At 56.7% G+C, this 23,670-nt stretch overlaps 1 protein-coding gene across 7 annotated transcripts in view; it reads left to right on the top strand.

Moving 5' to 3' along the window:
• Window positions 1–1,716: 1,716 nt before the first annotated feature.
• Window positions 1,717–23,670, top strand: part of LOC133355068 (CUGBP Elav-like family member 4) — a 41,122-nt gene continuing 19,168 nt past the window's right edge. For 3 of the 7 annotated variants that reach the window (XM_061572351.1, XM_061572350.1, XM_061572349.1), the window contains exons 1-6: window positions 1,717–2,109; window positions 2,865–2,947; window positions 14,616–14,664; window positions 18,564–18,689; window positions 21,201–21,280; window positions 23,103–23,246. In XM_061572351.1, the coding sequence (XP_061428335.1) occupies window positions 1,815–2,109; window positions 2,865–2,947; window positions 14,616–14,664; window positions 18,564–18,689; window positions 21,201–21,280; window positions 23,103–23,246 (777 nt within the window). In that variant the 5' untranslated portion in view covers window positions 1,717–1,814. The remainder of the gene's footprint in view (window positions 2,110–2,864; window positions 2,948–14,615; window positions 14,665–18,563; window positions 18,690–21,200; window positions 21,281–23,102; window positions 23,247–23,670) is intronic. The other 4 variants (XM_061572347.1, XM_061572348.1, XR_009756658.1 and 1 more) reach the window with 2 other exon arrangements.

The raw sequence follows: 23,670 nt of genomic DNA, 5'->3' as shown, positions 1-23,670 counted from the left end.
CAAACACTAATCCTAAGCCGAACACTACCTCTAACACTAACCTTAACCACGAACCCTACACGAATACTATCCGTCACACTACCCTACCTCTACTACTAACCCTAACACTATCCCTCCACTAACACTATCCATCACACTTTCCACAATACTAACCACTAACACTCCTATCTCTAACACTGCTCCTACCTCTAACAGTTAACCTTAACCACTAGCCCTGCACTCACACTATCCCTAACACTATACAGAGTACTAACCCTAACCACTAACACTACACCTATCCCTAACACTGCCCCCACCACTAACCCTACACTAACACTAACCCTGCCCACACCACTACCACTAATACTCCGACCGAGGTAGGTGAACAGCAGAGCGAGGTTACACAATCAGGAGTTCAGATCCCAGTTGAGGGTCGTCCCTTGGGGGTAGATGTCACAAGTGGTTGTCCTGTGGAAGAGACTCGCCCCCGCCATGTGAATATGGAATGTCCACCACTGGCCCAGGTTTGTATACAGACGAACACCGCCTTCATTGCTCATTCGAGCAGGAAACTACTCTGCCCTCTTTAATCCCAACACTGCAGCCATCACTAATCCTACCCCTGAGCCGACACTACCCCTACCTCGAGTGCTACCCCTACTGCTAAACGCTAAAACTAATCCATTCATTATCCCGAACCCCAACGTCATCCCTACCGATTTCACACTTCGCATTGTCCCGAAAACCCCCAACCAATCACGCAAATCACACAGACTGCCTCCTTGCCCCCCCCCCCCAGGCCCCTTCTCTCCGTCCCTGTCTCTCTGTCTCCCTCTGTCCCTGTGTTCGCCCGTCTATCTGTCTCTCTGCCACTCATCCCCGTCTCCCTGTTTGCCTCCATGATTCCCTTACCCCCCCCCCCCACCTTTGTATCTCCCTGTTTCCCCGCGTCTCTGTTTCTCTGACTCGGCTCACCCCTTCCTCCGGCTCAGGTCTCCCTCACGGCCCTGTGGCTCTCCGCTCTCACCTCACCGTCTCATCTCACTCCTCTCCTCCTGCCCACACACGCGTTTATACAGCGCGCTCCTCTCATATCCCCCTCCTTCCCCCCCACCCTCCCTGCCCTTTCCCCACCCCTTCCCTCCTCCCCCTCCTCCACTCTCTTTCGCTCCACGCTTTCTCCGCCCTCACCTCCTCCCCTCCACTATCCTCTCCCTTTTCACCGATCTCTCTCTCCCCCTCCCCCCTCTCTGTCGCTTCGTCTGTCCTCTCTCATTACCCCCCCCCGTCCCTATTTCCCCTCCTCTTTACAGCTCCCCTCTTTCTTTCCAGTGATCATCCCTCCTTCCCCGCGCCCTCGCTCTCTCCTCCCTGTCTCTCCCGCACTCTCCCTCGCTCTCCTCTTCCCTCCACCACTCTCCCTCGCACTCTTTCGCACTCCCCTTCTCTCCCCCGTGCTCTTTGCTTCTATCCTCTGCGCTTCCCCACTCGCTCTCCTCATCTCTCCCTCGCATTCTCGTTCTCTCCGCTGCGCTCTCTCTCTCTCTTTTCTCTCTCCTCCTGCTGTTCCCCGCGCTCTCGCTGTCCCTGCCCCCCACTCTTCCTGCCCCCCCCACGCTATCCCTCGCTACGCTCTCCCTTCCCCTTTCCTGCTCTCCCCTACACTCTCCCCACGCGCCCCCTCCACCCCCTCTCATTCCCTCCCTCTCTCTCGCTCTCCCATCGCTCTCCCTCCCTCCCTCTCACGCGCGCGACGCGTGACGTCTCCCCGCACGGCGCCTGACGTCACCGCCGCCGCCGCTGCCGCCGAGAGCGAAAGGGGCGGCGGAGCAAAGATGGCCTCGCTGAGCAACGGGCTGGGCCCGGACAACGGCGGCGTCAACAACGGCGGCGGCGGCATCAGCAGCAGCGGCGGCAGCAGCAGCAGCATCGGCAGCGTACACGGCCCCGTCAACGGCCTGAGCCACGGGCACAACACGATCCCCATGAAAGACCAGGACGCCATCAAACTCTTCATCGGCCAAATCCCGCGCAACCTGGAGGAGAAGGACCTGAAGCCGCTCTTCGAGGAGTTCGGCAAGATCTACGAGCTCACCGTCCTCAAGGACCGCTTCACGGGCATGCACAAAGGTGAGGAGGAGGACGAGGAGGACGAGGAGGAGAGGGTGCCTCGCTCGCCTCACTCGCACCGCGCTCCCCAGTCGCACAAAGCACGCGCGTCGCGCTCAACGAACCCCGAGCGCTGCTGCCTCCTCTCGGCTTCTTGCGCCGCGATGGCGGCAGCAGCAGCAGCAACAGCAGCAGCAGCAGTGTCAACAACAGCAGCAGCAGCCGGCGGCGCGGTAACAGGCAGCGTGGGCGAGGGAGCGAGGCGCGCGGGGGTGCGAGGAGGCGGGGTGGTGGCGATGGTGGCCGTGGTGCTGAATTGGACAGCGCCCCGAGCCCCGTGGCTGGTGCTGAAGTAGACAGCGCCTCTCGCTTCGCGCTTCTCGCTGCCGCGTGGCCTCTTCCCCCCCTCCCCCACCACATGCCCCCCCCCTACGTGCCCCCCGTGCCTCGTTGCATTATACCCCCCACCCCTTCCATGCCCTCGTGGAAGCCGTTGGGGGGAGGGCTTCGCCGAGCGGCGCGCGTTTTTCGGTGGTGTGACGACGACGAGGTGTGACGGGGTGTGACGAGGCGCGTGCGTGCGTGGTGGGACACACTGTCACCTCATCGCCGCTGCCATCGTCCGCTAGCCGCCGCCGTCACCATCCATCGTCACCGTCAACCTCATCATAATCTCATCATCCGTCAAAGGTCGTCACTCGTCCGCAACAAGCCCAAGCCAGCCGCTTCACGAGGGCCCACCTCGTCACCCCCTCCTCGTCCGTGTGCGAGTGCAGGCTGCGCCTTCCTCACGTACTGCGCGCGGGACTCGGCTCTCAAGGCTCAGAGCGCCCTGCACGAGCAGAAGACACTGCCGGGGGTGAGAAGGAGACGCTCGCTCCCTCGCGCACACGCTTGTATCAGAATCAGAATATTTATTCATGCTGCAGGAGGAATCCGATGAGCCATAAAGCTCTTGTGCACAGATGTCCAGTAGGGGCGGGTCAGCACGTTCAAAACAACAAACAATGCAAAAACACGACACGAGTGCAAAGTATAGGGAAGGTAAATAAATCACTTAAAAATGAAGACAAATAAAACTCAACTATGTTTTACCTTACCAGGTAATCCCGTTGCGGTATTAACTTGTTTTTCAGAAGAGACCTGGCCATAGATGATAGCTTATCGTGTAGAAATTTATAGCAGAAAAATAATGAAAATAATCTCGCACCCATGAAGGCACGGCATACGAGGGGGGTTTGGTGGCCAGCACCACACCCGGCCGTCTTCGTCTCTCTCTAGTGGTGATACTTTACTGCACATCGCACCGGCTACTCATTTGAGGCTGAGTCGATCTAGGGGAGGGCCTAAGACTGGTTCAGATAAGCGGCACTGGTATTGGTGGCCGTGAGCAGAAATCGAATTCGGGTTACTGGGTTCGTAGCGCAGCGCGCTAACCGCTACACGACCGCTCCCCACGTGTACACTACCACGCGTGTTTACAAAGATCAACCTTATAGACTTAACAGTATTTTGGGCGAGTGCTGATAGCGAGTAGCACCTATGAAGGGCGGCACGGCACGCCCGCTGGTAGTGGTGTGTCCAGCATTACGCCCGGCTGCCTTTGTCTCCCCACAGTGGTGATGTTTACACACCACACCAAGTACTCATTTAGGGCTGCATTGACCTTGAGACAATCCAGGATCGATTTAAATAGTCGTCACTGATTTTGGCTGTGAGCGGGAATCGAACTAGTGGTCGCTGGATTATAAACACAGTGCGCTAACCTTTGCGCCACCGCTCCCCAAACAGATACTGTACATACATATAAGCGCACATACATACCCATATACAGTACACATATGCATACACAGATATACATAAACACAAGCGCAGATGCACATATATACACAGTCCTACACGTTGATGAATATATGGGTAATCTCACAAATACACACATACATACCGAAATATATCAACATACATTCACAGAGACGTACACATATACATAACATATAGACACACAAAACCTAGACATAAATACACATACACACACACACAGACATAACCATACGTACACAAATATACATAAATAAACACAAAATAAATATATCTCGACACATATATGCACACACACCGATTTGAATACAAAGGTCATCTGTATAGCCTTAAGGGACTGTTGGGGCAAGTGCTGTGAGCGAGCAACTATGATTATTCCCAGTGGTGGATGTGTACACACTGGACCAAGCACTCATTTAAGGCTGAGCCGACTTAAGAGAGGCTCAAGACTGGTTCAGATATTTATCAGCGATGTTGGCCAAGCGCGGGGAATCGGACTCGGTTCGCCGGGTTCGTAGCGCAGTGCGCCAACCACTACGCCACCGCTCCCCGCAATAAATGCATACAGAGAGACACACACTGACACACAGGGGCACACACACGCACGTGTACTGCTCCATGGAAGGCGATTTACTTGGGTTCATTGATGATGCGGGGCAGGGATTCGCTTCAGCCGGGACCGTCTGGGGAATGCTCGGCGAGCCGAAACGTGTCCGCCCACCCGGCACACCACACACAGTATCCCTCTCGTTACGACAATGGTTGCCAGTCACGTATCGGCTCCAGGGATGGTGTAGTTGTGTTTACTGCGAGACGTGGAGGAATGTGCTGCCCCTCTAGCCTGAGCGGCACTGCGAGTCAACCCAATCAGCCGCACAGACCCGAGTATATTTGTGCCAAATAGCGCCTCTCTAGCCATTCTAGAACATCATTAGAATTTACATAATTCAATTAGCGCCGATCGTCTACAGCTATTAGATACGTGCACAACACACGGACACACGCGCGCACACACAGACAAATATCCCCCGGGTAGCCTTGCGCAGGCAAGTGCTGTTAGCGAGCGCCTACGAAGGCCTGCACGGCACACGATGGGGTAGGTTGACCAGTAGGTAAGCATCACCCCCGGCCGCCTTTGTCTCTCCCCAGTGACTGATGTTTACAAACCACACCAGGTATTCATTTAAGTCTGAGTCGACCTAGGGGAGTCCTAGGACCGGTTCAAATATTTTCCACTGTTATCGGCATGAGCGGGAATCGCCAACTCGCAGTGCGCTGACCACTACGGCACCCCTCCCCATGCAAACACGTACACACACAAACACAAAAAGATCCCCCGTGTAGCCTTAACAGACTGTAGGGGCAAGTGCTGTTTGCGAGCACCTATGAAGGCCGGAACGGTACACGAGGGGGTGGGTGGCCAGGACCACGCCAGACCGCCTTTGTCTCCCCTGTGGCGATGTTTACACACCGCACCAGGTATTCGTTTAAGGCTGAGTCGACCCAGGACCGCCACCGCGTGTACACACAGTCACACGCTCACATAGATATAGGCATACACGTCTGGTATATTTTTACATTGAGATAAACACACAGACACAGGTTACACATTACCTGGCGATGCTGCTACTGCTGCGTTGGCAGTAGGTGCACAAGCACAATGAACAAACAACAACAACAAGAACTAGTAAATAACACTTTTGTGCGCGGCCTTGAAAGGAAACAAAAAAGGATAAGCGACGTTTCGGGAAATGGCCCTTCCTCATCGTACATAGAGAGACCACAGACATAGTGATTAAGAGTGGACGACTGTGCTCTGTACCTTAATGAAATGTTTCAATCGTTTGCTAATGAACAGATTTAACGACATGAATAGCTACATACGTAACTATATGAATAGTTACGTAAATATTCGTAGCCGTTGAGCAATCGGCAAGATGTGGAAAGGGCGTCGGTGGGGGGGGGGAGAGGCGGGTTCTCCCAGTGAGCATCTGTTAAGGTCGTGTGTGTGACCAACCCCACACACACAGCCAAAGATCCCCCGAATAACCTTAACAGACCATTGGGGCAAGGGCTGTTAGCGAGTACCGATGAAGGTCGGCACAGAAAACACGAGGCGGTAGGTGGCCAACACTCCGCCTGGCCGCCTTTGTCTCCCAAGTGCTGATGTTTACACGCCGTACCAGGTATTAATTTGTGGCTGAGTCGACCTTAGAGGATGCCCAGGACCAGTTCAAATATTCGCCACTGTTATTTGTCATGAGCGGGAATCGAATACGAGTCGCCGGGTTCGTATCGCAGCGCACTAACCTCTACACTACCGCTCCCCGCACATCCACTGACTGTGGCCGCACGGCAATAGCGCTTGCAAACAACACGATCGTGTGAGTACATCGTCACTCGGGAGACAAAGGCGGTCGGGTGTGGTGCTGGCCATACACCCCCTCGCCCGATGTGCTCGCCACTTGCCCCAACAGTCTGATCAGGATATACGGGGGATCTGTCTTTGTCTTTGTGTTGGGAGCGGCTTAGCGCTGCGCTGCGCCACGAACACAGCCACTGACCCGGGTTCGATTCCCGATCACGGTCCACACCAGTGACGATTATCTGAACCGGTCCTGAGCCTCCCCTAGGTCGACTCAGATGAGTACCGAGTGCGGTGTGTAAACATCAGCACTGGGGAGACAAAGGCGGTCGGGCGTGGTGTTGGCCACCCATCCGCTCGTGTTCCGTGCCGGCCTTCGGAGGTGCTCGCTAACAGCACTTGTCCCAAAAGTACGTGAAGTCTATACGGGGGATCTTTGTGTGTGATTGTGTGTGCGTGCGGTCACGTGGCTGACTACCTCCGACCCACACCCCCAGCCCGAAACCTCGCCCTAACCCTAACGCTAACCCAATACCATAACCCGACTAGATCCAATCAAAAGCAAGATACATCTGACGTTAACCCTGACCGCCATATCATCATCATAACCCAAAGCCTAGCCCTAACTCGAACCAAGACCCAAACCCAGCCCTGACTCTAACGACGACCCCAAACCCTATCACCTAACCCCTATCCCCAACCCGAGCTCCAATCCCTTCCACTCTCTCCGTGATCCAGAGTTACAAGTATTACGCGATGGAGAAACCTACTCTCTCTACACGTGTATGCACACACGCACAGGCACACATGTGTACACACACAAGCTCACACGTGTACACGCGCAGGCTCACACGAGTACACTCACAAGCTGCTCACACGTGTACACATACGTGTACACACACGTGTACACGCGTGATCCTGCGCGTGTACCCTGCGCATGTACATGTATGTGTAAATGCGTGTACACACGCAGGCTCACGTATACGCGCACACATGCTCACACGTGTACACACAATCACGCGTGTGTACACATCAACACGTGCACACACACACACGTGTACACACAATCACGCGTGTGTACACATCAACACGTGCACACACACACACACGTGTACACACAATCACGCGTGTGTACACATCAACACGTGCACACACACACGTGTACATACGGGGTTCTGTGTGAAGGTGCGGGTGGAGGGATGAGGGGGAATGGGGGAGGGCTGAGAGATCGGGATGAGTGCCTCGAGGGTGGCTGGACGAGGGAGCGGGGTGAGGAGTGAGTGCAGGTGGGCGGGTGAGGGGGCGCGAGTGAGGGGTGAGTGCAGGTGCGCGAGTGAGGGGGCGCGAGTGAGGGGTGAGTGCAGGTGGGCGAGTGAGGGAGCGGGGTGAGGAGTGAGTGCAGGTGGGCGGGTGAGGGGGCGCGAGTGAGGGGTGAGTGCAGGTGGGCGGGTGAGGGGGCGCGGGTGAGGGGTGAGTGCAGGTGGGCGAGTGAGGGGTGCGTGCAGGTGGGCGGGTGAGGGGGCGCGAGTGAGGGGTGAGTGCAGGTGGTCGAGTGAGGAAGCGGGGTGAGGAGTAAGTGCAGGTGCGCGAGTGAGGGGGCGCGAGTGAGGGGTGAGTGCAGGTGGGCGGGTGAGGGGGCGCGAGTGAGGGGTGAGTGCAGGTGGGCGAGTGAGGGGGCGCGAGTGAGGGGTGAGTGCAGGTGGGCGAGTGAGGGGGCGCGAGTGAGGGGTGAGTGCAGGTGCGCGAGTGAGGGGGCGCGAGTGAGGGGTGAGTGCAGGTGGGCGAGTGAGGGGGCGCGAGTGAGGGGTGAGTGCAGGTGGGCGAGTGAGGGGGCGCGAGTGAGGAGTGAGTGCAGGTGCGCGAGTGAGGGGGCGCGAGTGAGGGGTGAGTGCAGGTGGGCGAGTGAGGGGGCGCGAGTGAGGGGTGAGTGCAGGTGCGCGAGTGAGGGGGCGCGAGTGAGGGGTGAGTGCAGGTGGGCGAGTGAGGGGGCGCGAGTGAGGGGTGAGTGCAGGTGGGCGAGTGAGGGGGCGCGAGTGAGGAGTGAGTGCAGGTGGGCGAGTGAGGGGGCGCGAGTGAGGGGTGAGTGCAGGTGGGCGAGTGAGGGGGCGCGAGTGAGGGGTGAGTGCAGGTGCGCGAGTGAGGGGGCGCGAGTGAGGGGTGAGTGCAGGTGGGCGAGTGAGGGGGCGCGGGTGAGGGGTGAGTGCAGGTGGGCGAGTGAGGGGGCGGGGTGAGGAGTGAGTGCAGGTGGGCGAGTGAGGGGGCGCGGGTGAGGGGTGAGTGCAGGTGGGCGGGTGAGGGGGCGCGAGTGAGGGGTGAGTGCAGGTGGTCGAGTGAGGGAGCGGGGTGAGGAGTGAGTGCAGGTGGGCGAGTGAGGGGGCGCGAGTGAGGGGTGAGTGCAGGTGGGCGAGTGAGGGGTGAGTGCAGGTGGGCGGGTGAGGGGGCGCGAGTGAGGGGTGAGTGCAGGTGGGCGGGTGAGGGGGCGCGAGTGAGGGGTGAGTGCAGGTGGGCGAGTGAGGGAGCGGGGTGAGTGCAGGTGGGCGAGTGAGGGGTGAGTGCAGGTGGGCGAGTGAGGATGGGCGAGTGAGGGGTGAGTGCAGGTGGGCGAGTGAGGGGGCGCGAGTGAGGGGTGAGTGCAGGTGGGCGAGTGAGGGGTGAGTGCAGGTGGGCGAGTGAGGATGGGCGAGTGAGGGGTGAGTGCAGGTGGGCGAGTGAGGGGTGAGTGTGCCTGATTGGATGTGACGGCGGCTGGGGCAACAGGAACACAGCTTGCAGGGGCGAGTGACGGGGTGCAGCGTGATGGCGGTAGTGATTGGACGTTGATGGGTGATGTGTGTGTCGTGATGGCTGTTGTCATGTCTGTAGTGATGGGGTGTTGTGATGGGTGTTGTGATAGGTGTAGCAATGAGTGTGGATGGGGGGCGGGGGTGTCGTGATGGCTCATGTGCCGGCCCACTGCACGCCGTCGCCACGGCAACGTCTCCCGCCGTTGCCATGGCAGCGTGCTGCGGTTGCCATGGCGATAGCGGGTACGGTTGCCATGGAGACGGCTGTGTTATCTCGGCAGCCGCGGTGGCGCCTCCAGATAAAAATAACCCGGGGCGTCACGTGACCCCCACCCCGCCCTCACCCCCCCCCCCTTCCGCTCCCCACGCGACTCCACGTTCCCACGGCCGAGGCTGCGATGCGAACTCTACATTAGCAGTCTGCGCATGCGCAGTGCAGGGGGAGGGGAGTGGGCGAGTGGCGGGGCGAGTGGGAGTGAAGGGGGGGGATGCAGGGGGGCCCATCCCCCCACTCCCCTCCCCCCTCGCTACACCCCGCTCATTGCCTTGCGCGGTCACGTGTGCGCGCACGACTGTCGCCATGGAAACCGGGTGGGGCGATCATGGGGGCGCTGCGGGGCGGAGAGAAGCAAATTAAGAGGGGAGGGGAGGGGGAGAGATGGAGGAGGGGACGGGGGGGTGGGGAAATGGGGAGGGGGTGAACACGGGGGGTGAACGGGGGGGGGGGGTGAACGGGGGGGGTGAACGGGGGGGGTGAACGGGGGGAGGGGGAGGTGAACGGGGGGGGTGAACGGGGGGGGTGAACGGGGGGGGTGAACGGGGGGGGTGAACGGGGGGGGGTGAACGGGGGGGGTGAACGGGGGGGGTGAACGGGGGGAGGTGAACGGGGGGGGGTGAACGGGGGGGGGTGAACGGGGGGGGGTGAACGGGGGGAGGAGAGTGAACGGGGGGGAGGGTGAACGGGGGGGGGAGGAGAGTGAACGGGAAGGGGGTGAACGGGGGGGGGGACCGGGCGGGATAAGGGGGAGGGAGATGGCGGAGCGAGGGGTAGAATGTGGGTGAGGTGTAAGTGTGGAGTGGTGAGCGTAGGTGAGAGGGGCGGTTTGGTCAGTGTGGTGAGGCGGTGTAGTGAGGGAGTGTGTGTGTGTGGTAAGTCTGGTCAGGGAGTGATGTGGTTAGCGTGGTGAGGGAGTGGTGAATGTGGTGAGGCGGTGTGGTGAGGGAGTGTGTGTGGTAAGCGTGGTTGAGGGAGTTTGGTGTAGTTAGTGTCGTGAGAGAGTGGTGTTGTAAGCGTAGTGAGGTAATGTGGTTAGTGTGGTGAAGGAGTGTGTTGTGGTAAACGTGGTGAGTGTGGTGTGGTTAGCGTGGTGAGGAAGTGGTGAGGTTATCTGTGGTGAGGGGGGTGGTGAGGCTATCTGTGGTGAGGGGGTGGTGAGGTTATCTGTGGTGAGGGGGGTGGTGAGGTTATCTGTGGTGAGGAAGTGGTGAGGTTATCTGTGGTGAGGGGGGTGGTGAGGCTATCTGTGGTGAGGGGGTGGTGAGGTTATCTGTGGCGAGGAAGTGGTGAGGTTAGCTGTGGTGAGGGGGGTGGTGAGGTTAGCTGTGGTGAGGGGGGTGGTGAGGTTATCTGTGGTGAGGGAGGTGGTGAGGTTATCTGTGGTGAGGGAGGTGGTGAGGTTAGCTGTGGTGAGGGGGGTGGTGAGGTTATCTGTGGTGAGGGGGGTGGTGAGTTTATCTGTGGTGAGGTTATCTGTGGTGAGGGGGTGGTGAGGTTATCTGTGGTGAGGAGGGTGGTGAGGTTAGCTGTGGTGAGGGGGTGGTGAGGTTAGCTGTGGTGAGGGGGGTGGTGAGGTTATCTGTGGTGAGGGAGGTGGTGAGGTTATCTGTGGTGAGGGGGGTGGTGAGGTTATCTGTGGTGAGGGGGGTGGTGAGGTTAGCTGTGGTGATGGGGTGGTGAGGTTAGCTGTGGTGAGGGGGGTGGTGAGGTTAGCTGTGGTGAGGGAGGTGGTGAGGTTAGCTGTGGTGATGGGGTGGTGAGGTTAGCTGTGGTGAGGGGGGTGGTGAGGTTATTTGTGGTGAGGGGGGTGGTGAGGTTATCTGTGGTGAGGGGGGTGGTGAGGTTAGCTGTGGTGAGGGGGGTGGTGAGGTTATCTGTGGTGAGGGGGGTGGTGAGGTAGCTGTAGGTAGCTGTGGTGAGGGGGTGGTGAGGTTAGCTGTGGTGAGGGGGTGGTGAGGTTAGCTGTGGTGAGGGGGGTGGTGAGGTTAGCTGTGGTGAGGGGGGTGGTGAGGTTATCTGTGGTGAGGGGGGTGGTGAGGTTATCTGTGGTGAGGGGGGTGGTGAGGTTATCTGTGGTGAGGGGGGTGGTGAGGTTATCTGTGGTGAGGGAGGTGGTGAGGTTATCTGTGGTGAGGGGGGTGGTGAGGTTAGCTGTGGTGAGAGGGGGTGGTGAGGTTATCTGTGGTGAGGGAGGTGGTGAGGTTATCTGTGGTGAGGGGGGTGGTGAGGTTAGCTGTGGTGAGGGGGTGGTGAGGTTAGCTGTGGTGAGGGGGGTGGTGAGGTTAGCTGTGGTGAGGGGGGTGGTGAGGTTATCTGTGGTGAGGGGGGTGGTGAGGTTATCTGTGGTGAGGGAGGTGGTGAGGTTAGCTGTGGTGAGGGGGTGGTGAGGTTAGCTGTGGTGAGGGGGGTGGTGAGGTTATCTGTGGTGAGGGGGGTGGTGAGGTTATCTGTGGTGAGGGAGGTGGTGAGGTTAGCTGTGGTGAGGGGGTGGTGAGGTTAGCTGTGGTGAGGGGGGTGGTGAGGTTAGCTGTGGTGAGGGGGGTGGTGAGGTTATCTGTGGTGAGGGGGGTGGTGAGGTTAGCTGTGGTGAGGGGGTGGTGAGGTTAGCTGTGGTGAGGTTATCTGTGGTGAGGGGGGTGGTGAGGTAGCTGTGGTGAGGAGGATGGTGAGGTAGCTGTGGTGAGGGGGGTGGTGAGGTTATCTGTGGTGAGGGGGGTGGTGAGGTAGCTGTGGTGAGGGGGTGGTGAGGTTAACAAGGTTGGGGGTAGTGGGGTAAACCAGTCGCGCCTCATTCTAAGTCAATTTCAGGGTCATTACAGCCTCAGGGGGCGGGTTTGTGCGGTGGGGTTCTTCGGAGGGAGAGAGAGGGGGGAGAAGGGGAAGATGCAGAGATAGCAGAAGAGGGGGTATTGGGAGACATGGGAGGAGTTGGAGGGAGATGAGAAACAGGGGGGTGGGGATGGAGGGGTCAGTGAGGGGTGTAAGGGGTGGGGGGTGAAGGATGGTGGGTGATGGATGGTGAGATGAGGGATGATGGGGTGAGGGGTGAGGGGTGGGGGTGAGGGGTGGGGGGTGAAGGATGGTGAGGTGAGGGATGATGGGGTGAGGGGTGGTGGAGTGAGGGGTGGTGGAGTGAGGGATGGTGGAGTGAGGGGTGGTGGGGTGAGGGGGTGGTGGAGTGAGGGGTGGTGGAGTGAGGGGTGGTGGGGTGAGGGGGTGGGTGGGAGTGAGGGGTGGTGGAGTTGAGGGATGGTGGAGTGAGGGGTGGTGAGGGGAGGGGTGGTGGAGTGAGGGGTGGTGGAGTGAGGGGTGGTGGAGTGAGGGATGGTGAGGGGAGGGGTGGTGAGGTGAGGGGTGGTGGGGTGAGGGGTGGTGGAGTGAGGGGTGGTGAGGGGAGGGGTGGTGGGGTGGTGGGGTGAGGGGTGGTGGAGTGAGGGGTGGTGAGGGAGGGGTGGTGGGGTGAGGGGGTGGTGGGGTGAGGGGTGGTGGAGTGAGGGTGGTGAGGGGAGGGGTGGTGGGGTGGTGGGGTGAGGGGTGGTGGAGTGAGGGGTGGTGAGGGGAGGGGTGGTGGGGTGGTGGGGTGAGGGGTGGTGGAGTGAGGGGTGGTGAGGGGAGGGGTGGTGGGGTGAGGGGTGGTGGGGTGAGGGGTGGTGGAGTGAGGGGTGGTGGAGTGAGGGATGGTGAGGGGAGGGGTGGTGAGGTGAGGGGTGGTGGGGTGAGGGGTGGTGGAGTGAGGGGTGGTGAGGGGAGGGGTGGTGGGGTGGTGGGGTTCGGGGTGTTGGAGTGAGGGGTGGTGAGGGGAGGGGTGGTAGGGTGAGGGGTGGTGGGGTGAGGGGTGGTGGAGTGAGGGGTGGTGAGGGGAGGGGTGGTGGGGTGAGGGGTGGGGTGGGGGTGAGGGGTGGTGGAGTGAGGGGTGGTGGAGTGAGGGGGTGGTTGAGTGAGGGATGGTCAGGTGAGGGGTGAGCGGTGAGGGTGGTGGAGTGAGGGAGGGTGGTTGGAATGAGGGGTGGTGGAGTTAGGGATGGTCAGGTGAGGGGTGAGCAGTGAGGGGTGGTGGAGTGAGGGGTGGTGAGATGAGGGGTGGTGGAGTGAGGGCTGGTGAGGTGAGGGGTGGTGGAGTGGGGGGTGGTGGGGTGAGGGTGGTGGAGTGAGGGGTGGTGGAGTTAGGGATGGTCAGGTGAGGGGTGAGGGGGTGAGCGGTGAGGGGTGGGTGGAGTGAGGGGTGGTGGAGTGAGGGGTGGTGAGATGAGGGGTGGTGGAGTGAGGGGTGGTGGGGTGAGGGGTGGTGGAGTGAGGGGTGGTGGAGTTAGGGATGGTCAGGTGAGGGGTGAGGGGTGAGCGGTGAGGGGTGGTGGAGTGAGGGGTGGTGGGGTGAGGGGTGGTGGAGTGAGGGGTGGTGAGATGAGGGGTGGTGGAGTGAGGGCTGGTGAGGTGAGGGTGGTGGAGTGAGGGAGGGTGGAGTGAAGGGTGGTGAGATGAGGGGTGGTGGAGTGAGGGGTGGTGGGGTGAGGGGTGGTGGAGTGAGGGGTGGTGGGGTGAGGGGTGGTGGAGTGAGGGGTGGTGGAGTGAGGGGTGGTGGGGTGAGGGGTGGTGGAGTGAGGGGTGGTGGAGTGAGGGGTGGTGGGGTGAGGGGTGGTGGGGTGAGGGGTGGTGGAGTGAGGGTGGGGATGTGAGGGATGGTGGAGTGAGGGATGGTGGAGTGAGAGGTGAGGGGGTGAGGGAGCTGGATTAATATCCATCAGAGTCGTGGTTTAATCCCCCCCCCCCATGCCGTCCGCCCCCCCCCCCCGCCGCGGATTAAGGAGCCACTTGCTGATCGGGATTTATAATCACATAGACGCGAGCCGCAACCACAACAACAACAACCACCACCACGAACAACAACAACAACCACACCACTAACACAACCACACCTATAACACAACCACACCTATAACACAACCACTAACATCACCACAACCACCACACCACTAACACAACCAAACAACAACCACACCACTAACACAACCACAGCAACCACTCAGAAACAACCACACCTTCACCACCCTCACCGCATTCACCTCACCACTCTTGGGTGTGAGCTGTGATGATGGGGTTGTGATGAGTTGGTGTGATGATGATGATGAGGTGTGATGAGGTAGTGGTGGTGGTGATGGGGGAGGTGGTGTAAAGGGGCGATGGTGTGATAACGTGGCAAGGTGAGGTGGTGGTGATGGGGGAGGCGGTGTGGTAGTGGAAATACGAGGTGGCGTGTTACGTGACCCGTGCTGTCGTCTCCTTGCAGATGAACAGACCCATCCAGGTGAAGCCAGCAGACAGCGAGAGCCGAGGAGGTGAGATTCTCCACCTCACCACTCCCCTCCTCACATCGCCATTCACCCACCGCGACGCAAACCTTGTTCCCACCCCTCGTCACTCACCACGACTCACCAAACTCGCCTCGCCCACCTTCCCACTCACCTCCTCCCCACGTCCAACCTCGTCAAGCCTCATATATTTCGCCTCACCCATACCTCCTTACTCACCTCGTCGCCCACATCAATGCACCTCTTCATGATAACGAACTCGTCAATTGTGGTTTATGAGTGAGGTATGGGGGGGGGGGGGGTGAGGGCCCCGGGGGGTGAGGGTACGGGGTGAGCGGACTGCACGCCTCTCCCTCCCTTCCTTGGTGAGTGGCGAGCAGAGACGATTGGTGAGTGTTGGTGAGTGGCGAGTGGTGAGTATTGGTGAGTGGTGAATGGTGAGTGTTGGTGAGTGGTGAATGATGAGTATTGGTGAATGGTGAGTATTGGTGAGTGTTGGTGAGTGGTGAATGGTGAGTATTGGTGAGTGTTGGTGAGTGGTGAATGGTGAGTATTGGTGAGTGTTGGTGAGTGGTGAATGGTGAGTATTGGTGAGTGTTGAGGAGTGGTGAATGGTGAGTATTGGTGAATGTTGGTGAGCGGTGAATGGTGAGTATTGGTGAGTGTTGGTGAGTGGTGTATGGTGAGTATTGGTGAGTGTTGGTGAGTGGTGAATGGTGAGTATTGGTGAGTGTTGGTGAGTGGTGAATGGTGAGTATTGGTGAGTGTTGGGGAGTGGTGAATGGTGAGTATTGGTGAATGTTGGTGAGTGGTGAATGGTGAGATTTGTGAGTGTTGGTGAGTGGTTAATGGTGAGTATTGGTGAGTGTTGGTGAGTGGGTGAGTGGTGAGTATTCGTGAAGTGATTAGTATTGGTGAGCAGTAATTGTTGATGGTGAATGTAGTGAGTATTGGTGAGCAGTGAATGGTGAGTTTTAGTATTAGTGGTGAGCGTATCCTTGCCCCGCCTTCTTATGCAATGGAGCAGATGCTGTGCTTGTTTGGTTACCATGGTAACGGTGCTGTTGCCATGGTAACTGGGCCGGGAGGCAGCGGGAGTGAGCCGTTTCCATGGCAACGGGAAATCGGGGAACCGTGTCAGATGTGAGGAAGATGAGGGTCCTCGGTAGAAGGGTGAGGTGGTGAGGGTGAGGAGGGTGGAGTGTGAGGGTGGAGTGTGAGGGTGGAGTGTGAGGGTGGAGTGTGAGGAGGTGTGCTGAGGTGGTGAGGGTGAGGAGGGGAGTGTGAGGGTGGAGTGTGAGGAGGTGTGCTGAGGTGGTGAGGGTGAGGAGGGTGGAGTGTGAGGGTGGAGTGTGAGGGTGGAGTGTGAGGGTGGAGTGTGAGGAGGTGTGCTGAGGTGGTGAGGGTGAGGAGGGGAGTGTGAGGGTGGAGTGTGAGGAGGTGTGCTGAGGTGGTGAGGGTGAGGAGGGGAGTGTGAGGGTGGAGTGTGAGGGTGGAGTGTGAGGAGGTGTGCTGAGGTGGTGAGGGTGAGGAGGGGAGTGTGAGGGTGGAGTGTGAGGGTGGAGTGTGAGGAGGTGTGCTGAGGTGGTGAGGGTGAGGAGGGGAGTGTGAGGGTGGAGTGTGAGGGTGGAGTGTGAGGGTGGAGTGTGAGGGTGGAGTGTGAGGAGGTGTGCTGAGGTGGTGAGGGTGAGGAGGGGAGTGTGAGGGTGGAGTGTGAGGGTGGAGTGTGAGGAGGTGTGCTGAGGTGGTGAGGGTGAGGAGGGGAGTGTGAGGGTGGAGTGTGAGGAGGTGTGCTGAGGTGGTGAGGGTGAGGAGGGGAGTTTGAGGGTGGAGTGTGAGGGTGGAGTGTGAGGGTGGAGTGTGAGGAGGTGTGCTGAGGTGGTGAGGGTGAGGAGGGGAGTGTGAGGGTGGAGTGTGAGGGTGGAGTGTGAGGAGGTGTGCTGAGGTGGTGAGGGTGAGGAGGGGAGTGTGAGGGTGGAGTGTGAGGTGGAGTGTGAGGGTAGAGTGTGAGGGTGGAGGTTGAGGAGGTGTGCTGAGGTGGTGAGGGTGAGGAGGGGAGTGTGAGGGTGGAGTGTGAGGGTGGAGTGTGAGGGTGGAGTGTGAGGGTGGAGTGTGAGGAGGTGTGCTGAGGTGGTGAGGGTGAGGAGGGGAGTGTGAGGGTGGAGTGTGAGGGTCGAGTGTGAGGAGGTGTGCTGAGGTGGTGAGGGTGAGGAGGGGAGTGTGAGGGTGGAGTGTGAGGAGGTGTGCTGAGGTGGTGAGGGTGAGGAGGGGAGTGTGAGGGTGGAGTGTGAGGGTGGAGTGTGAGGGTGGAGTGTGAGGAGGTGTGCTGAGGTGGTGAGGGTGAGGAGGGGAGTGTGAGGGTGGAGTGTGAGGGTGGAGTGTGAGGAGGTGTGCTGAGGTGGTGAGGGTGAGGAGGGGAGTGTGAGGGTGGAGTGTGAGGGTGGAGTGTGAGGGTGGAGTGTGAGGGTGGAGTGTGAGGAGGTGTGCTGAGGTGGTGAGGGTGAGGAGGGGAGTGTGAGGGTGGAGTGTGAGGGTGGAGTGTGAGGGTGGAGTGTGAGGAGGTGTGCTGAGGTGGTGAGGGTGAGGAGGGGAGTGTGAGGGTGGAGTGTGAGGGTGGAGTGTGAGGAGGTGTGCTGAGGTGGTGAGGGTGAGGAGGGGAGTGTGAGGGTGGAGTGTGAGGGTGGAGTGTGAGGAGGTGTGCTGAGGTGGTGAGGGTGAGGAGGGGAGTGTGAGGGTGGAGTGTGAGGGTGGAGTGTGAGGGTGGAGTGTGAGGGTGGAGTGTGAGGAGGTGTGCTGAGGTGGTGAGGGTGAGGAGGGTGGAGTGTGAGGAGGGGAGTGTGATGAGGTGTGAGGGTGGAGTGGGTGCAGTGTGAGGAGGTGTGAGGGTGGAGTATGAGGAGGGTGGAGTGTGATGAGGTATGAGGGTGGAGTATGAGGAGGTGTGAGGGTGGAGTGTGAGGAGGGTGGAGTGTGAGGGTGGAGTGTGAGGAGGGGCGTAGGTGGAGTGTGAGGGTGGAGTGTGAGGGTGAAGTGTGAGGGTGGAGTGTGATGAGGTGTGAGGGTGGAGTGTGATGAGGTGTGTGGGTGGAGTGTGATGAGGTGTGAGGGTGGAGTGTGAGGGTGTAGTGTGAGGAGGGGCGTGGGTGGAGTGTGAGGGTGGAGTGTGAGGGTGGAGTGTGAGGAGGGTGGAGTGTGAGGAGGGTGGAGTGTGAGGAGGGTGGAGTGTGAGGGTGGAGTGTGAGGAGGGTGGAGTGTGATGAGGTGTGAGGGTGGAGTGTGAGGGTGGAGTGTGAGGGTGGAGTGTGAAGGTGGAGTGTGAGGAGGGGCGTGGGTGGAGTGTGAGGGTGGAGTGTGATGAGGTGTGTGGGTGGAGTGTGATGAGTGTGAGGGTGGAGTGTGAGGGTGGAGTGTGAGGAGGGTGGAGTGTGAGGAGGGTGGAGTGTGAGGAGGGTGGAGTGTGAGGGTGGAGTGTGGGTGGAGTGCACGAGCCCCAGGATGCTCAACGTCGCGTGTTTGGGGGGTCGGGGTGACTCTGTGTACGGGGCCCCCTCCCCGCGCGTCAGCTGGGCCAGGCTCGCCACTGGAGGTCGCCCCGGGGCCACTCGGCACTCCGGGCACGCGCGCGCGTGACCCTTGGGGGAGCGGTGGCGCAGCGATTCGCGCACCGCGCGCTCCGAACCCGGACTTTGAGTTCGACTCGTGGGCTCACGACAAATAAAAACAGCGGCGAATATCTCAACCGGTCCTGCCAGTGGTCCTCCCTCCCTCTCTCCCTTAAGGTCGACTCAGCCATAAAACGAGCCCTGCGGTGTGTAATAAAACATCGGCGGTGGGGAGACAAAGGCGGCCGGGCGTGGTGTTTGTGCACCATTAGCCCCCCCCATCAGCGGTGTGTGTTGGTCACCTCGTGTGTCGCCTGTGTCCAGACCGCAAGCTGTTCGTGGGCATGCTGAGCAAGCAGCAGGCCGAGGAGGAGGTGAGGAGGATGTTTGAGGCGTTCGGCTCCATCGAGGAGTGCACCATCCTGCGCGGACCGGACGGCAACAGCAAAGGTGAGCGGTGGTGAGGAGGTGGTGAGTTGGTGAGCGCGAGCAATTGGTGAGCAGTGGTGAGTGGTGAGCAGTGGTGAGTGTTGAGCACAGCCAGTGGGATGGTGAGTGAGTGGTGAGGACCTGCCAGTAGTGGTGAGTGGAGTGATTAGTGCGGTGCTAATGTGTGCGTGTATGGTACACTTTGAAGGTATGGTGTACTGTGTGTGTATGGTGTACTGTGTAGGTATGGTGTACTGTGTGTATGCTGTGTGTATGTATGCTGTGTGTATGCCGTGTGTATCCTGTGTGTATGCTGTATATATGCTATGTGTATGCTGTGTGTATGATGTGTGTATGCTGTATATATGATGTGTGTATGCAGTGTGTATGCTGTGTGTATGCTGTATATATGATGTGTGTATGCTGTGTGTATGCTGTGTGTATGCTGTATGTATGTGTATATATGCTGCGTGTGTGCTGTGTGTATATTGTGTGTATAATGTGTGTATGCTGTGTGTATGCTGTGTGTATGCTGTGTGTATGCTGTATATATGATGTGTGTATGCTATGTGTATGCTGTATGTATGCTGTGTGTATGCTGTATATATGCTGTGTGTATACTGTGTGTATGCTGTATATAGGCTATGTGTATGCTGTATGTATGCTATGTGTATGTTGTATATACACTGTGTCTATGCTGTGTGTATGCTGTATATATGCTATGTGTATGCTGTGTGTATGATGTGTGTATGCTGTATATATGATGTGTGTATGCTGTGTGTATGCTGTGTGTATGCTGTATGTATGTGTATATATGCTGCGTGTGTGCTGTGTGTATATTGTGTGTATAATGTGTGTATGCTGTGTGTATGCTGTGTGTATGCTGTGTGTATGCTGTATATATGATGTGTGTATGCTATGTGTATGCTGTATGTATGCTGTGTGTATGCTGTATATATGCTGTGTGTATGCTGTGTGTATGCTGTATATATGCTATGTGTATGCTGTATATATGCTGTGTGTATACTGTGTGTATGCTGTATATAGGCTATGTGTATGCTGTATGTATGCTATGTGTATGTTGTATATACACTGTGTCTATGCTGTGTGTATGCTGTATATATGCTGTGTGTATGCTGTGTGTATGCTGTGTGTATGCTGTATATATTCTGTGTGTATGCTGTGTGTATGCTGTGTGTATGCTGTATATACGCTGTGTCTATGCTGTGTATATGCTGTGTCTATGCTGTGTGTATGCTGTATATACACTGTGTCTATGCTGTATATATGCTGTGTGTATGCTGTGTCTATGCTGTGTCTATGCTATGTGTATGCTGTGTGTATGCTGTGTGTATGCTATGTGTATGCTGTGTGTATGCTGTGTGTATGCTGTATATACACTGTGTCTATGCTGTATGTATGCTGTATGTATGCTGTATATATGCTGTGTGTGTGCTGCGTGTATGTATGCTGTGTGTATGTATGATGTATATATGCTGTGTGTATGCTGTGTGTATGCTGTGTGTATGTATGCTGTGTGTATATATGATGTATATATGCTGTGTGTATGCTGTGTATATTCTGTGTGTATGTTGTGTGTATGCTGTGCGTATGTATGCTGTGTGTATGCTGTGTGTATGTTGTATATATGATGTGTGTATGCTGTGTGTATGCTGTATATATGCTGTGTGTATGCTGTGTGTGTGTTGTATATAGGATGTGTGTATGCTGTATATATGCTGTGTGTATGCTGTATGTATGTTGTGTGTATGCTGTGTGTGTGCTGTGTGTATGCTGTATATATGCTGTGTGTATGCTGTGTGTATGCTGTGTGTGTTCTGTATATATGATGTGTGTATGTATGATGTGTGTATGCTGTATATATGTTGTATATACACTGTGTGTATGCTGTGTGTATGCTGTGTGTATGCTGCGTGTGTATGCTGTGTGTATTGCTGTATATATGTGTGTATGCTGTGTGTATGCTGTGTGTATGCTGTGTGTATGCTGTGTGTAAGCTGTGTCTATGCTGTATATATGCTGTGTGTATGCTGTGTGTATGCTGTGTGTATGTATGATGTGTCTATGCTGTATATATGTTGTATATACACTGTGTGTATGCTGTGTGTATGCTATGTGTATGCTGTGTGTATGTATGATGTGTCTATGCTGTATATATGTTGTATATACACTGTGTGTATGCTGTGTGTATGCTGTGTGTATGATGTGTCTATGCTGTATATATGCTGTATATATGCTGTGTGTATGCTGTGTGTATGCTGTATATATGCTGTATATATGCTGTGTGTATGATGTGTCTATGCTGTATATATGCTGTATATATGCTGTGTATGCTGTATATATGCTGTATATATGCTGTGTGTATGCTGTGTGTATGCTGTGTGTATGTAAGCTGTGTCTATGCTGTATATATGCTGTATATATGTTGTATATACACTGTGTGTATGCTGTGTGTGTGCTGTGTGTATGCTGTGTGTGTGCTGTGTGTATGCTGTGTGTGTGTGTGTCCAGGCTGCGCGTTCGTGAAGTTCTCCAACCACGCCGAGGCTCAGGCGGCCATCAACGCGCTCCACGGGAGCCAGACCATGCCGGTAGGACCCCCCCCCCCCCACCACCTTCTCCCATCAGTGCCTGTTCCCTCAACCCCATTGCCAATCAGAGTACATTGCGTGCATGTTTGTGTGTTTGTCTCTGTGTGAGCGTGTGTGTCTGTGTGTACGTGTCTGTGTGAGCGTGTGTCTGTGTGTCTGTGTGTACGTGTCTGTGTGAGCGTGTGTGTCTGTGTGGCTGTGTGTACGTGTCTCTGTGAGCGTGTGTGTCTGTGTGTACGTGTCTTTGTGTTTACGTGTGTGCATGTGTGTACGTGTCTCTGTGAGCGTGTGTGTCTGTGTGTACGTGTCTGTGTTTACGTGTGTGTTTGTGGGGCTGTGTGTACGTGTCTCTGTGTGAACGTGTGTGCCTGTGTGTACGTGTCTCTGTGTGAGCGTGTGTGGCTGTGTGTACGTGTCTGTGTTTACGTGTGTGTCTGTGTGAACGTGTCTTTGTGTGAGCGTGTGTGTCTGTGTGGCTGTTCTTGTGTCTGTGTACGGTATTTGCGTCTGTGTCTTTGTGTCTGTGTGTCTTGGTGTCTGTGTGTCTTTATGTCTGTGTGTCTTCATGTCTGCGTGTCTTTATGTCTGTGTGTGTGTCTTTGTGTATGTGTGTCTTTATGTCTGTGTGTCTGTGTGTATATGTGTCTTCATGTCTGTGTGTCTACGTGTCTTTATGTCTGTGCTTCTTTATGTCTGTGTCTGTGTATCTGCGTGTCTTTACGTCTGTGTGTCTATGTGACTGTGTGTTTTTATGTCTTTGTGTCTGCGTGTGTGTGTCTTTGTGTATGTGTGTCGTTACGTCTGTGCGTCTATGTGACTGCGTGTCTGTGTGTCTGTGTGTCTGCGTGTGTCTGTGTTTCTAACAGGTCCCTTAGGGAATTGTCCGTAGCATCCCCAGCCATTCCCGCCACTCTTGACACGAATGGGATTCTCATCGTTATTCCCAGGATCGCCAGCACGGGGCGCTAATGCTCCCAAGATCCCATTGCAAGTGCCTGGTGTTACTATGGCAACAGCGCTTGATTGTTACTATGGTAACAGCGTGTGAATGTTACTATGGCAACAGCGCGTGAATGTCACTATGGCAACAGCGTGTGAATATTACTATGGCAACAGCGCATGAATGTTACTATGGCAACTGCGCGCGAATGTTATTATGGCAACAGCGCGTAAATGTTACCATGGAAACAGCGTGTAAATGTTACTATGGCAACCGCGTGTGAATGCTACTATGGCAACCGCGTGTGAATGTTACTATGGTAACAGCGTGTGTACCTTTGTGTGTCTATGTCTACGCGTGTCTGTGTTGCATCGCTCGCGAACAGCACTTGCCCCAACAGTCTGTTAAGGCTATACGGGGGATCTTTGTTTTGTCTTTGTATTATATGTCTTCGTGTGCCTTCTGTGTCTGTGTACCTTTGTCACGGGCTATTTTTACCTGTGTGTTCCATGCATAACTTCAAGAGGCGTGCCTGTGTGTGCGTGTGTGTGTCGAGGTAGTGGAGCGGTTAGCATGCCGTGCTACGTATCCAGCGAACCGAGTTTAATTCCCGCTCACGGAAAACACCGGTGACGATTATTTGAACCGGTCCTGGGCCTCCCCTAGGTTGACTCAGCCTCAAATGAGTACCTGGTTGCGGTGTGTAAACATCACCACTGGGGAGACAAAGGCGGTCGGGCGTGGTGTTGTCCACTCACCTCGTCATGTGCCTTATCGGCCTTCATAGGTGCTGCTCGCTAACAGCGCTTGCCCCAACAGTCTCGCGTGTCTCCGTGTTTACGTGTCTCAGTGTGTCTCTCCGCGTGTCTCTCCGCGTTGCAGGGTGCGTCCTCCAGTCTGGTGGTGAAGTTCGCGGACACGGACAAGGAGCGAACTCTGCGCCGCATGCAGCAGATGGCCGGCCAGCTGGGCATCTTCAACCCCATGGCGCTGCAGTTCGGCGCCTACGGGACGTACGCCCAGGCGGTGAGACGTGCAGGGACAAAGGTCCCCCGCGTAGCCTTCAGTGAACCGTTGGGGCAAGTGCAGTTTGCGAGTAGGTGCTGTGAAGGCCGGAGCGGCGCACGAGGGTCTGGGTGGCCAGCGCCACGCCCGCCCGCTCGCCCGGCCGTAGCTAAACTATAAGCAATTGTTGTTTTACCAGGTAAGGCTCACTCAGCTATTTAGCTCGCTTTCATAAGTGACCTGGCCACAAATGGTAGCTCAATTAAGTGACTTATCACGTGGAAATGTATAGCAGCCAAATGCTTGAAACGCATGTTAATTCTAAACGTGGAGAGAAAATTCCACACGACCACGGGGAGAACACGCAAACTCCAAATATATACAGGGATCAAGAGTCGGAATCGAGCCCATGGCCTCCTGTATACCAGGCGAGGTAGTTTACATC

This window comes from Lethenteron reissneri, chromosome 50, assembly GCF_015708825.2.
Source record: "Lethenteron reissneri isolate LAM-NWPU_2019-01 chromosome 50, ASM1570882v1, whole genome shotgun sequence".
In the NCBI taxonomy this organism is placed as follows: domain Eukaryota; kingdom Metazoa; phylum Chordata; class Hyperoartia; order Petromyzontiformes; family Petromyzontidae; genus Lethenteron; species Lethenteron reissneri.
Note: the sequence above shows the minus strand (reverse complement) of the source record. Positions and strands in the feature narration are given on the sequence as shown.